General features: G+C 41.9%; 1 protein-coding gene across 1 annotated transcript in view; it reads right to left on the bottom strand.

Moving 5' to 3' along the window:
- Positions 1–702: 702 nt before the first annotated feature.
- Positions 703–15,814, bottom strand: part of CD9 (CD9 molecule) — a 52,331-nt gene continuing 37,219 nt past the window's right edge. Inside the window, exons 3-8 of the mRNA XM_061582615.1 lie at positions 12,141–12,238; positions 6,515–6,589; positions 3,491–3,583; positions 1,657–1,734; positions 1,444–1,527; positions 703–1,093 (exon numbers count right to left, since the gene is read on the bottom strand). Of these exons, the coding sequence (XP_061438599.1) occupies positions 1,028–1,093; positions 1,444–1,527; positions 1,657–1,734; positions 3,491–3,583; positions 6,515–6,589; positions 12,141–12,238 (494 nt within the window). The 3' untranslated portion in view covers positions 703–1,027. The remainder of the gene's footprint in view (positions 1,094–1,443; positions 1,528–1,656; positions 1,735–3,490; positions 3,584–6,514; positions 6,590–12,140; positions 12,239–15,814) is intronic.

Genomic DNA, 15,814 nt, shown 5'->3' with positions numbered 1-15,814 from the left:
TGGAGGATGTGGAAAAAAGGGCTCCAACAATAGCTTATATTAAAAGAGAGCTGGGTATAAAGGATCTAGGAATAAATTATCTGTTGCCATAAATTACTAACTATAATTCATGAAGGTTGAATTTTATTCATAATTGATTAATGGGTAATTATTATTTATTAAAATATTAGTTATTGTTAATATTAGTAAAATGAATTTAACAGTTATAAGATCTATGGATTATAAATTGTTTGCTAAGGCAATGACGTTTGATCTGTATTTATTGTAGTGTCTTATGTATATTTTTGATGAATGTAGTAGTGAATGTATTCTAGCTTAATAAATAATTATTATTTAAACATTATAAAAAGTTAATCTGTTGCTCATCAGTTGTTGCTTAAATTTAAAGTTTCCTGCATGCCATGTCTGTTCCAATATAGTCATGGGAGATAAGGGTCAAGGTTCTACTAGGATCTCCTCAATATGTATGGCCGTTCACACGTTTCTCCTATTGGGAGAAAGGGTGGGATATAAATCCAATAAATAAATAAATAAAGGTTTCATCCACATGCTAGAAAACTTTCAAGCATATGAGAGTTTCTATAATGTTCTTAGTAGATTTTTCTGAGACATACCATGAGACATACCATACGTTACTACGTATCCCCCATTCTCCTGTACCAGAATCTGTACATTGAAAGGAAAAAGGTGATTTTTTAAAAGTAATTGTGTAGTCTTAAATCTTTATTAACTATCAAATTTTCTCCAATGTAAGTTACATCTCAGTTGTTAAGTTTCATGAAACAAGACATCAATTTAGAGGCAAAAATCCTATATACAAGTTGCTGGATTTTAGCTTAACAAATATAGTACCTTTTCAAAAGTAGATTCTTTTTAAACTTTTATAAACATAAGAATACAAAGTAAGATCAGTACTAAATAAAGCATTTTAAAAACAAATATATAATTTTAGAAATATCTTTCAGAATGCTGAAGTTAATAACTAGAGACTCCTTGACTGTAGGTGATGGACTCCTCCAAGATCCCTTTAGACCATTTCTCGGTTTCTACGAATAGCACAGCAAAGGATCATGCTAAAAATCATACCAAAGATCTGAAAAAGAAAGTTACACCATTGGCAAAGTTACTTCATGAAGGATAATATAAATAACATCAGCAAGTCAAGACCATAAATGATTCAGATGTAGCTATGACTGAAACTGTATTGGTTCAAGTCAGCAGAGGTTTAGTAGCGCTAATATTTCTAGGTGCCCACAATTCCCTCATGTCACAGAAAAGTAGTTTACACCAACAATTTAGCATCATGGTGTGTTTACTATCAACATTTTTCTCTCAGTAGGCTTCCTATTGTTGGGCAATTTGGCCTGTTTATGGCTTTTACATGTATGAGTAATTAAGTACCATGTACATCATATCAACCTTACAGAAAAGCTCCCAACTTACCATCACCACGCCAACAGCAATGCCAACTGCTCCAATCACATCAAGCTTTTTGGTAAAGACCTCCTGAATAGCTTGAGGGCATGGCTGGAAGAGAAATAAATTATTCATCTTCCACACTGTAGCATACACAAGCACCCCAGAGATGGAATTTACTATATTATGCTTAACATTAGTACCATGAGGCATGCACCTCCCTGAGGTGCAACTACATACCTGTCCTATAAGTGAATCCTGTTTGGGACAGGTGTCCTGAAGTTCCTTCTCATACCCAGTATAGCCACAGCAGTTTAGCTACAGTAGAAAGAAAAGTGACATTGCAGTTGTATGTCAACGTTATGTCCTTGTATGTTTCAAGTCAACAGATCTGGGTAAATTATCAATTAGAAGGGCTTTGCTAAAATAATGTTTGGTGGTTATGTTAAAATATGTACACGGAAAACCCTACAAAACATTGAAGCCTTCTTGCAGCAAGAGTTCTCTAGAACTCCACATAGTGCATTGAGTTTATACTCTTGCCTAGATCCAGCCAAAGAAGACCTGCATGTGGAATCACACTTCCATGCAAGCAGTCAATGTGAATGTGCACTGGACAACCCACCCACGCTGCAATGCTCATATAAGCCCCAGTGATTCAGGGGAGAGTGACGGTATCTACAAAATATCTGCATCCAGAAAAACCAAAAAGCAAGAAAACTGAAGTCCCCTACTACTCAGAAACCACCACCACCTCATTCAACACTTTCTCCTCTGTTCTTGCCTTCTGACCTTTACCCACAGAGTGTAAACTCCACAAATAGGATGTATTTTTTTAAAAAAATGGGATGAGGTTCCACCTGCCTTGCCCACCCGTCTGAGTGGATGCATATAAGGAAGAGCTGCTGCTTGAGAAGTATTCCTGCAGGGGTGAGACCTTGCTGGGACCATCAAGGGGCAAACTTTTCCACCTGCCTTTTACCCCTGCCCTTTTTGACATCTTTCTGGGAACTGTCCTTTACCAGGAAGGTGAATGTATTTGGCTTTTAGTTGTTGCTTTTTTTAAATGTTATGATCTTGTTGTCTTAAATTTTTGTAAATTGTATTATTGTTGTATTCTCTGGGGGCCTGTTTTGGCCAAAAGGTGGCACAGAAATAAACCATAACATGTATTGACAACCAGCTAAACTGTTCATCTTGACAAATGATTGCAGTGCAATAAACTCATGCACAGCTCCTGTAACTGGCTCACAAGGTAGTTCATTTTATCCCAATTCTTCAAGAAGCCACATCCATTCCAAAGGCAACTCCCCCCAACCCCACCTTCCTGTGAATATCACAATAAAATATGCTTAGAAGCTCCACAATGTGTGACTTATGACAGATTAAGAATTTGCTTCAGTGGTGCTCAGTCACAAGGCCCCTTACAACTCACTCACTAAGCCACATGGGAATCGCTTTCCTACGGCACTACCCTATGAGGCTGTGTTTTGTGTGTGAATATCACCATCACAGAGCCACTAGGGAAGAGGACACTCTTTAGGGCCTCCAAATATGTTTATTGCAGGCACAAGTCTTAGTTTAAAAAGGGACCTGTGACGGAGAGAAAAGATTCTCACTTACCAAAATTGCCCAAAGTCTTGTGGAAAGTATCCAGTCCCCTTTAAAATTAATCTTTTTCAAGGTGGTACCGTGAAACTCTTAGCTTGCATTTCTAGCACTCACTGGCTCAGTGGAGATGTGATCCCCCCCCCCATCTCTTAGGTACGGTTAAGAAATTGGGTTGCCTAAGCTCTTCCCCATGCCTAAGAAATCGGAAAAGGCTCACAAGCTCCTCCTCACCTTTCCCACTTGAACTCTCTAACAGTGGATAGTGTTTATGATTGCTCCAACTTGAATGCTAACCATAGTAGGTTTTAAACAACTTGGTGCATACGTTAACATCAACTATAGACAGCACTTGGTGGAGAGGGGAAAATTCAAACGACGAAGAGGAAGAACAACACATCCTATCATGGCTGAGTGCTTTGGATAGGTAAAGGAGTAAAGGAAAAATAGTTAAGATCTGACTTACTGAATGCTGAAAGGCTCTCAGAGTTTCTCTGGCAGCAGATTCCTGCCTTTTTTCATATGCCGACTTATAAAATTCCTGCATATCATCTACAATCTAAAAATACAAACAAAATATCATCCCAATAATGACAAAAGTACTTCCTTTTTTTTACTTAAAGAGAACCTAGAATACATTGTATACCGCATGACTGCTGAAATCCTTCACACTAACCTCCCAAAATTTGCTTGTCCTCTCCATGCTTCTCAGACCCCATGTAAACCTAACATGTAACCATATTTATTGTTACATCTGAATACCTAAAGGTTTTACAAGACTGTAAAACCAAGATTTGAAGTGGATCTGCATTTATCATGGTTAAGTGCTGCATCTGACCTAAGCCAAGCTAATGTTAAAGCTGTTTCCATGCTTGTTTAGCTTCTCAGCTTGCAAGACAACATGCAGGTCTTGACGGACACTTTTGGCAGGGAAAACCATATTTTAACTAGAACCCTATTCCTTCATTCTCTCCCAAACACGTGATGACCATTACGCAAGGGGCAGAAGACAGCCAGGACAAGCCCATTGGCCCTCCCTCCTCCCTCATGCTTCTGTTGCCATTCCTGCAGCCCCTTGTGAGCTAGAGGCTTAATGTCTACAGTGGGACAGGGAGAGGAAGAGAATAAGCAAATGTACATTTAGTTTATCAATCAGGATTAAAGCAGGAAACCATGGCCATAGCTCAGCAGTAGACCATCTGCCTTGTACGTTAAAGCCCCCAGGTTCAATCCTTGGCAGGTAGGGTTGGAAATAGCCCTGCCTGAAGCGCTGCAAGTCAGTGTAGACAGTACTGAGCTAAATGGACCAATGGTCTGACTCAGTATAAGGCAGCTTCCTCTGTTGCATTATGTCTACATCAGACGTAAATGGAATGCACCCACGTTCTCAGATATGAGAGGTGGGGAGGCGCCCCCCTTTTGCCAAAAAGGAACACATGAAATAGGGGATCACAAAATAAGCCTTGTGGTATCTTAAAACTAACAAATATATAATTAGTTGCTCTGGATCTCTCAGCAATCGTGATTTCCTTCTGGACAGTTTTCTCAGACTGGATTTGGGGGACACAATCCTGTGATGGCTCCAGTCCTTTCTGGTTAGGACAGACTCGGTTGTGTTGGGGGACTTCTGATCCACTTTGTGGCCTTTGGCTTATGGGGTGTCTCAATGTTCTGTTCTGTCCCTCATATTCTTTAACCACTGGGGGAAGGAACCATCTGGAGATGGTGCAGTGTCTGATACTGCAGCATCAGGCACTGCACCATCTACCTCATCTTTCCATCTGTTAATCCTAGGAAGGCTGTGAAACTACTGAACAGGTGTTTGGAGGCAGCTTTGGGATAGATGAGGGTAAAGCAACAAATTTAATTCAAACAAGACAGAGGTACTGTGGGTGGGGAAACAACCAAATTCAGTAAGGAGGAATTCAGTTGGTGGTAGATGGGGTTGGACTCCACCTGAAATGCCACATTTGCAGCTTAGGGTTTTGCCTGGACTCTGTGGAATCACAGGTGTTATTGGTGGCTAGCAGTGCCTTTGATTAGCTTGATTTGCCAGCTGTGACTTATTGAATATGGAGGATATCTTGCTACTGCAATTGGCCCTGATTACACCAAGGATGGACTACTGCAATGCACTCTGTGTGGGATTGCCTTTGAAGACAGTAAGAACATAAGAGGTGCCCTGCTGGATCTTGCCAAAGCTCCATCTAGTCCAGCACCTTGTGCTCACAGTGGCTGACCAGATGCCTATGGGAAGCCCACAAGCAGGACATGAGTGCAACAGCACTCTCCCCACTTGCAATTCCCAGTATACCTCCAACAGTGTAGGCAGAACATAACCACCACGGTTAGTAGCTACCAACAGCCTTATCCTCCATGAATGTGCCTAATCTTCTTTTAAAACCGTTGAAGTTGGTGGCCACCACTACATCTTGCGGGAGCAAATTCCATTGTCCTGTGTGAATAAGTACTACCTTTTGTCCATCCTGAATCTTCCAACATTCAGTTTCATTGGATGGTCCCACGTTCTAGTATTATAAGAGAGGGAGAAAAACCTCTCCCTATACAATTTCTCCACACCATGCATAATTTTCAACTCGTACAGAATGCAGCATAGACAGGGAGCTAAACACTCAGACCATATTACATCATGTCTGTGTCAGCTTTACTCCCTGCCTATACACTTCCAGGCCCAATTCAAATTACAGGTCATGACCATTAAAACTCTTAATGGCTTGGGACCAAGTTACTTGAAGGACTGCCCACCTGCATACAAACCTGTCAGAGATTTAAGATCAGTGACAGAAGCCGTACTCATATGCCTGCTGCGGAGAGAGACTTGGCTGGCAGGTACAAGGGATAGGCCTTTTCAGTAGCTGTCCTATGGTTATGGAACTCCCCTGAGAGAGATGATTAGTCTCTTCCTTGCTATCATTTAGGTGGCTGAAAAATGGTTTTATTCATGAGTGTCTTTAGTGAGGGTGTATAAGAGGTAGGGGACTTTATTTTTATTAGGATGGCTGGCTGATGGAATTGGATTAGAAGAAATGAAATATTTTACTGTACTCTGATAGTTTATATGGTTTTTAATTGTGTTTATATATTGGAAGCCACTATATGATGATATTATCTTTTGAAAAGCAGCATACAAATTCATTAAACAAATAAAATAAAATACTGGAATAGACTGTGGTACAAAAGAATGACCAGAAACATAAAATCCGATATTTAAAATGGGTGTGTGTACGTGTGGCAGCGTTTGCCACATCCTTACATTTCTCTTTCCACTGTCAAACTTGAGATTCTCAAGAGAAGGACTTTTCTTTTTTGCTTACATTACTTTTTAAAGTGATGGCACCATATTGTCATCAACTGGGTCAACCACTATTGCCATCAGTTTGTCATATAATGAAACGTGGTGGATATACTTTTTATAATTCTAGATTGTATTTTAAAAGCAACTTAAAATATTTAGAATACACTGACCTACCTTTGATTTGTTCTTAAAACCCCAGATGGCAGCAGCGACTTCAAGAGCAAAAATCAAGAGAAGAAAGGTAAAAAACTAGGGGAAAAGGAGAAGACATTTTTAGTCAGGTTGTGGCTGAACACGTTTGGCAAATGCACATAGGTTTTAAAACCATGAGATGAAAATACTAAATATCTCTATAGTTAGCACTTTAGCATGCTCACAAGATTCATATATTTTGTCTCAATTACATACAACAGCTACCCTATAAGGAACGATTGAGTAGCCGCTCATGTAACACTACCTAGGACATTGGAGGAGACATCTGAACTGATGACTTCCCAGCTCAAACTTGTGCAGCCCAATCCTATGCACTCCAAAATCCTACTTTGTTCAACAATGCTTACACCCAAGTATGTATGCATAGGATTAATGAGATAAATGAGATTAATGAGGCAGACCTGGCATGTATTACGGAGACCTGGTTGAATGAGGCCTCAGATCCCATTCTTGAGGCCATGTGTCCACCGGGTTTCCGTTATGCACAACAGCCGAGGGTGGGAAGGCGGGGAGGGGGTGTGGCAGTCATCTATCGAGAGTCTTTAGTCTTTGCCAGACCTCCTCTACATAGGACTAAGTTTGTTGATTGCATGTACTGGAGGTTGGGCCCGAAGGGCAGTTTAGGGATCCTGCTGGTGTACCGCCCACCCCGCTACACGGCAGACTCCCTGGCCGAGGTGCTAGAGGTGGTCTCGGCTGTGCGGGCGTTGTCCCCAGAATTATTAGTGCTGGGTGACTTCAACGTGCATGCCGAGACCACTCTCACTGGGGCCCCTCGGGATTTCCTGGAAACCATGGCTTCCTGGGAACTGCACCTTAGTAACACTGGGCCCACCCATGTAGCCGGTCATGCTCTCGACCTTATGTTTGTCCTGAGGGGGGAGGGAAGTGATCTGAAGATGGGGGCAGTTTCTTCCACCCCTGTGTCATGGTCAGATCGCTACCTGGTAAACATAGACTTCTCGATGCCTCACACCCTCCGCAGGGGGAAAGGACCTATTAGAATGGTCCGCCCCAGACGCTTGATGGATCCAGAAGGATTCCTGACTGCGCTTGGGGAATTGGAACCTGCTGAAGGCCACTCGGTTGACACCCTGGTGTTGGAGTGGAATGAAGGGATCACCAGGGCCCTGGACCGGGTGGCACCGAAACGTCCTCTCCCCCTGAACAGAACTCAGTTAGCACCGTGGTATACACCACGGTTGCGTAATCTGAGACAGGAGGTGAGACGACAAGAGCGCCGGTGGCGGAAATCCCGTTCCGAAGATGTCCGGACACAGGTTACAGCAGCAGTAACTGCCTACCAAGTGGCAATAAAGGCAGAGAAGAAGTTCTTTGCTGCCTCTATTGCGTCAGCAGAGTGCTGTCCCAGGAGGTTGTTCCAAGTGGTCCGAAGCCTGGTCGGTCCAGTTGCCCAGGAACCCTTGGAACAGTCTAAGGCCTCCTGTGACAAGTTAGCAAAGCACTTTGCTGACAAAATTGAACATTTGCGGAGCTCGATTCCGTGCGCTGTGGATGCAGTGAATGAAACAGAGTTGGCCAGTTGCGAGCCAGTCAAATGGGATCGGTTTCAGCCTCTCCCTTCTGAGGATGTGGACAAGGTGCTCTCGACTGTAAAGCCTACCACCTGTCTAAATGATCCTTGCCCATCGTGGCTCCTTGTGAGCTGCAAAGAGAAACTGGGCGAGGGGATCAAGGCGGTGGTCAATGCATCCTTGAAGGAGGGTGTAATGCCATTAGCCCTCAAGGAGGCAATTGTAAAGCCCATCTTAAAGAAGTCCTCCTTGGATCCCCAGGTTTTGAATAACTTTCGCCCAATTTCGAATTTACCATTTTTGGGCAAGGTCATTGAGCAAGTGGTGGTTAATCAGTTGTCGACACACTTGGATGAAACGGATTATTTGGATCCATACCAATCGGGTTTCAGGACTGGACATGGAACTGAAACAGCCTTGGTCGCTCTGGTTGATGATATGAGGAGGGCATTAGATAGGGGAGAATTCACCTTTCTTGTCCTCCTCAATCTCTCAGCGGCTTTTGATACTGTTGACCACAGTATCCTTCTACAGCGCCTGGAGGGATTGGGAATAGGAGGCACTGTATTACGGTGGTTCCATTCCTTTCTCTCCGATAGGCATCAACAAGTAGCATTGGGGGAGGAGGTTTCAGACCCTTGGCCTCTCGATTGTGGTGTGCCACAGGGCTCTATCCTCTTTCCCATGCTATTTAATATCTATATGAATCCATTTATTATTAAATGGATACAAAGTGTTTTGACTCCTCTGAAAAGTTATCAACACAAAAAAGATTTCGTCTCTCACCCACTGTGATGATATCAGCACTCCTGTAAGTGCTAAACACATCTATGAACTATGAGTTACATTTCCCTAATGCATTTCTCCAGCACACTATGTAAATTCTGTGACCAAATTAGAGTATTGATTAAAACAGCTGCTTTGCCAGTTGCAATGGGTGTGTATGGGGACCCATGTAGTGGTGTCATTTATGCTTCCACAGCTGGGAATTCTTGCCATTAAAGCCACACATTGAGCACCCGTTAAAGCCACACATTGAGCAGCCTCACGGCACATGGGCAGGTACTGTGCTTCACATGACTACCTATCAATTGTTTTATATTATAGAAACCTACAGAAAGGACAATGAGATAGGAGCAAAAATAGCTCAAAAGTAAATTATGCAAACAGATTATAATGCCTGCCATCTCGAGTTAAAAGGGATCCTCAGGTAGCAGGGTTAGGAAAACCTTCCCTGTCGGAAACCTTGGAGAGCTCCTGATCGTTAAAGTAGACAGCACTGAGCTAGGTGAACCAATTGTCTAACACTGTAAGGCTTCTGTGCATTCAGCGGAACATCACCAAGAAGAGCCTATTTATATTGGAAGCAGGGCTGGAAGACATACAGATTTGGGGAGGGGGCCAGTAGGTGCGGTCCTATCCCACAATTCACACATACAGGGTTATATTCAACTAGGTCCTACTCAGAGTAAACCCACTTAAATTAATGAAAGTAAGTTAGTCATGTTCATTAACTTCAATGCGTCTACTCTCAGTAGGACTAGTGTTAAATACACTCACAGTACATGCATGGAGGGCTTACATGCAGCTCAAGTAAAGAACAGCTCTGTATGTTCATCATACTAACCTCTCAAAGGACTGTTGAAAGGACAACTACGGTGGCATGCACAATATCTGTCAAGACCTTTTTTTTTGCCTTAGATCAGAATCCAAGGACAGTCTCTTCCCAAAAGTATACCAAATATTACTTGGAATTACTAATGTAACAGCATTTTAAAAAGTATAGAATCTTCAGGCCAATACATACATGCATATAAGGCTGGATTAAGGTGGCTGGAGGTTCTCGTGCAGTTCCCAAAATACTCCCCCTTCCACTAAAAAAATACTCTGAGCTTGTGCAGTTTCACATTTCAAACTCACTTAACTCATCTTTGTTTTTGCTCAAAAGCAAGGAAAGCCGATCAGTGCAGTACTGAGAAACAGGGGCCAGGGGCAGGGAGTGCAGGAGGCCCAGGAAGAAGGCAGGCCTGGTTATGGGTGAAGGGCAGCTGCAATGACTCCCCCGGTGGTGGAGCACCTCATGCCTCTGGAGTGAAGTCCTCCCTGCCTAAGCCACCTTACATGGCTGTTGTGAAGGTATAAAAGGAGGTATAAAATTGCTGCAAAAGGGGACAGTGTTTGTATCACAGAGCAATAATCTTTGTAGTATAGACATGTTTTTCTCCCCCCCCCCCCATTTAGTATGGCTCCAAGGTTTAACCGATCTTAATCTAGCCTGATTGTTGCATATTTTAGATGCATAAGTCTCACTTGTGTTCAACTGAACTTATTCCCAGGTTAGAATGCACAGGCCATATTGATTCTTAAAAGGAGCTATCTTAAGCATGAAGCTACTGGAGGTAGGGGACTGTAGAAAGCAGAGCGATCTTGCGTTCATTTTTAAACTGATTTTTTAAAAAAAGTTTTATGTTTTACTTTTATAGGTAACAGCAAGAAAAAGTAGAAAGTCAGTATTTTTCCCAATTGCTCAGCAAAAAAAAAAAAAACACCTGTTCTCACTTTACGCTGAGGTTACTAACAGGATTTTAAAATGTTCTAGAATAAATGTTATTAACAGTAATAATTTAATTGTGTTAAAATTGTTATTTGATTTTGCAATCCTGTACCCATTTACCTGGGAGTAAGCCTTACTTCTGAGTAGACACACAGATCATTGAACTGTAAGTTAACTATACAGTGAATTCTTAATGAGTGCCTGGAATTAAGCTCCTGCACAACAGAAGACATGCCTAAGCCTCTTTGCAAAGTTTTCACATTTGCCATGGAGATGGGGGGCTTTAACATCCACTCATACTTATTGTATAGTAGTATTTGGAGAAAATAACTTTGAGGGAATACCTGATCTCAGATAAACCCACCACAGGAAGGATGCATCCTGGTTGGTGGGGGGGGGGGAAGGAAGGGCAAACTTCAGAGACTCCAAGAACCAGAAAATGAGACAAAAGCAGGAAAAGTACACTAAAAGGGAAGGCGAAACAGCAGCTCCGTAGGACCCCAGAGATTCCTATTGCCAACAACTCACTCAGCAATCACAGGTCTGATTTTACTCATTGGTGTAAAACAAAGAAAAGAGTCAGCCTGGCCCATTTTACAGAAATTTCTTAGAAGATTACCTGCATATTTTGCCTCCTAATTTTCCTTCCAGGAGGGCTAGAAAATTAATTTTTTTAAAATGAAAAGGAGTCTGGGCCCCCTTACAGGCATGGACCCTGGTGCAATGGTTTCAATGCACCACTATTATCTGGCCATGCATTGCATACATAGACTGCCACTTCAAAAGGATAGCTTGCAGCGATTCCCACATAAAGGAGTATTCCAGTGGTGCACTTTTGCTGAGTTCCTATAAAATATATAGTCTTCTCAGTTATGTTCTTCCCCAGAAAACACTGAATTCTCTGCCTAGGGAAGTTTGCTTGTCCATCTGTCCTTCTGCCTTTCTGCCAATTCTACTGTGTTTAACTGGAGAACTGTTTACTAATCCTAATCCTTATCTTGATTTTCCTGTTTTGCAAGTATGAATTGTTATTTTATTGTTGTATTTGTATTTTGCTGTTAGCTGCCTTGACCACAATTTAGTGGAAAGACAGGATACAAATTTAACATATCCAAACTAGGACAGTATGAGAGAGGGATTAATTTTAAGTCACTGAGAACCTTGCTAAAGTAGTAGTATAAACCTGCAAGTAGAATAATGAGTGGGTGAGCCACCATAGAAATAAACCTTTCATCGCCACCCAGTGTGAATTCATACAATACTTTCTACTAGAGACAGTTCACACAGTGCATCTAGGATGGACCACTTTTGTGGCATACACGTTCAGATCTAACTTACGTTGTCAACTGCACCCTGCATACCCTAATTCTGCATGCATTGTGAAGGAAAATATTCCATTTTGAAAATAGGGTCCAGAAAGTATAAAGAAGACATTAAGAAACAAAGTGGTATAGCCTTCTATCAACTATAGTAACTGGCCCTCAAAGTCTATACTTACCAAACCAAGCATGCATTGGGACTCTTGTATTGCTCCGCAGCATCCCAAAAAACCAACCAGCATTATGAGGGCACCAGCTCCAATTAGAATGTACACCCCTAGAGGTAGAATTTACAAGAGAAGAAGAAGATGGTTTAATCTAAAAGGCTTCATGCTTTATCAAGAGTGAGCAACATGAAGGCTACTACCTACACTCTCAGTAGCACAACTGTTGCTGCTTCTGTCATCTTATTCTAACTAATAACCAAGAATTTTTTTAAAAAGCACTACTCCCAGTGTTTCAGAACAAGTTTTATAATTAGGTTTATTTGTTGGTGACACTGAATTAACTATATTGTTATTAATTGACTTATATGGCTTATATGCCAAAATGGCAATGATGATGACAATGATGATGTTATGGCCTCCCATACTGTTTCAGTATACATAATTACATGATTATGTAATTATGTAAACAGGCAGAATAAGGCACTTCAGTTTGCTGGAAGTTTTTGCTACACTCTAAAACAGCCAACAATGTCATAAGAACATAAGAACATAAGAAGAGCCTGCTGGATCAGGCCAGTGGCCCATCTAGTCCAGCATCCTGTTCTCACAGTGGCCAACCAGGTGCCTGGGGGAAGCCCGCAAGCAGGACCCGAGTGCAAGAACACTCTCCCCTTCTGAGGCTTCCGGCAACTGGTTTTCAGAAGCATGCTGCCTCTGACTAGGGTGGCAGAGCACAGCCATCACGGCTAGTAGCCATTGATAGCCCTGTCCTCCATGAATTTGTCTAATCTTCTTTTAAAGCCATCCAAGCTGGTGGCCATTACTGCATCTTGTGGGAGCAAATTCCATAGTTTAACTATGCGCTGAGTAAAGAAGTACTTCCTTTTGTCTGTCCTGAATCTTCCAACATTCAGCTTCTTTGAATGTCCACGAGTTCTAGTATTATGAGAGAGGGAGAAGAACTTTTCTCTATCCACTTTCTCAATGCCATGCATAATTTTATACACTTCTATCATGTCTCCTCTGACCCGCCTTTTCTCTAAACTAAAAAGCCCCAAATGCTGCAACCTTTCCTCGTAAGGGAGTCGCTCCATCCCCTTGATCATTCTGGTTGCCCTCTTCTGAACCTTTTCCAACTCTATAATATCCTTTTTGAGATGAGGCGACCAGAACTGCACACAGTATTCCAAATGCGGCCGCACCATAGATTTATACAACGGCATTATATCGGCTGTTTTATTTTCAATACCTTTCCTAATTATCGCTAGCATGGAATTTGCCTTTTTCACAGCTGCCGCACACTGGGTCGACATTTTCATCGTGCTGTCCACTACAACCCCGAGGTCTCTCTCCTGGTCGGTCACTGCCAGTTCAGACCCCATGAGCGTATATGTGAAATTCAGATTTTTTGCTCCAATATGCATAATTTTACACTTGTTTATATTGAATTGCATTTGCCATTTTTCCGCCCATTCACTCAGTTTGGAGAGGTCTTTTTGGAGCTCTTCGCAATCCCTTTTTGTTTTAACAACCCTGAACAATTTAGTGTCGTCAGCAAACTTGGCCACTTCACTGCTCACTCCTAATTCTAGGTCATTAATGAACAAGTTGAAAAGTACAGGTCCCAATACCGATCCCTGAGGGACTCCACTTTCTACAGCCCTCCATTGGGAGAACTGTCCGTTTATTCCTACTCTCTGCTTTCTGCTTCTTAACCAATTTCTTATCCACAAGAGGACCTCTCCTCTTATTCCATGACTGCTAAGCTTCCTCAGAAGCCTTTGGTGAGGTACCTTGTCAAACGCTTTTTGAAAGTCTAAGTACACTATGTCCACTGGATCACCTCTATCTATATGCTTGTTGACACTCTCAAAGAATTCTAATAGGTTACTGAGACAGGACTTTCCCTTGCAGAAGCCATGCTGGCTCTGCTTCAGCAAGGCTTGTTCTTCTATGTGCTTAGTTAATCTAGCTTTAATAATACTTTCTACCAGTTTTCCAGGGACAGAAGTTAAGCTAGCTGGCCTGTAATTTCCGGGATCCCCTCTGGATCCCTTTTTGAAGATTGGCGTTACATTTGCCACTTTCCAGTCCTCAGGCACGGAGGAGGACCTGAGGGACAAGTTACATATTTTAGTTAGCAGATCAGCAATTTCACCTTTGAGTTCTTTGAGAACTCTCGGGTGGATGCCCGGTGATTTGTCAGTTTTTATATTGTCCATTAAGCTTAGAACTTCCTCTCTCGTTACCACTATTTGTCTTAGTTCCTCAGAATCCCTTCCTGCAAATGTTAGTTCAGGTTCAGGGATCTGCCCTATATCTTCCACTGTGAAGACAGATGCAAAGAATTCATTTAGCTTCTCTGCAATCTCCTTATCGTTCTTTAGTACACCTTTGACTCCCTTATCATCCAAGGGTCCAATTGTCTCCCTAGATGGTCTCCTGCTTTGAATGTATTTATAGAATTTTTTGTTGTTGGTTTTTATGTTCTTAGCAATGTGCTCCTCAAATTCTTTTTTAGCATCCCTTATTGTCTTCTTGCATTTCTTTTGCCAGAGTTTGTGTTCTTTTTTATTTTCTTCATTCGGACAAGACTTCCATTTTCTGAAGGAAGACTTTTTGCCTCTAAGAGCTTCCTTGACTTTGCTCGTTAACCATGCTGGCATCTTCTTGGCCCTGGCGGTACCTTTTCTGATCTGCGGTATGCACTCCAGTTGAGCTTCTAATATAGTGTTTTTAAACAACTTCCAAGCATTTTTGAGTGATGTGACCCTCTGGACTTTGTTTTTCAGCTTTCTTTTTACCAATCCCCTCACATATTAACATAAACACATTAAAACAATAATTCACAACAGTTTGTTACAAAAGTCAACATATATACTGGAGACATTCCCAGTTCTACCAAGAAGCCCAATAGTAGCAATCCAACAGCAAACATGATTATGACATAAACTTTCATGGGCTGATATCCATTATTAGTCATACTCAGAGGAGACTCACTGAAATCAATGAGTCTACTGCAAGTATGACTAATGTTGGATACCACCCCCCACAGAGTCCATTTGATGAGATACGTGATTTTATCCTTAATTGAAAGTATAATACACATGAATATTTATTTTTAATTTTTATTTAATAATAATAATAATAATAATAAATTTGTGTGTTGCCTATCTGGCAGATAGCCACTCTAGGCGACGTACATTAAAATGGGATAAAATACAATAGTATCATATGCAGTCACATTAATCTCAATAAATAAAATACTGGACAGTCATCAGTACATTTATAAAAACATTTACATATACAGCATATAATAGATGACAAAATCATGGAGATTAACCCATCCCAAAGATCTCAAAGGCCTGTTGAAATAGCCACGTCTTCAGGGCCTTGCGGAATACATCCAGGGAAGGGGCATGTCGGAGATCAAACGGGAGGGAGTTCCAGAGAGTGGGGGCCACCACAGAAAAAGCCCTCTCCCTAGTACCCACCAACCTAGCTGCTTTGGTTGGTGGGATTGAGAGAAGGCCTTGCGTGGCTGATCTGGTCGGGCAGCATAATTGGTGGCGGTGGAGGCGCTCTTTCAGGTAAACTGGGCCGAAACCGTACAGGGTTTTAAAGGCTAATACCAACACCTTGAATCGGGCCCGGAAAACAACCGGCAGCCAGTGTAGATCAAATCA

This window comes from Rhineura floridana, chromosome 8, assembly GCF_030035675.1.
Source record: "Rhineura floridana isolate rRhiFlo1 chromosome 8, rRhiFlo1.hap2, whole genome shotgun sequence".
NCBI classification, from domain to species: domain Eukaryota; kingdom Metazoa; phylum Chordata; class Lepidosauria; order Squamata; family Rhineuridae; genus Rhineura; species Rhineura floridana.
The sequence above is the reverse complement of the archived record's forward strand: the minus strand, read 5'-3'. Positions and strand labels throughout refer to the sequence as shown.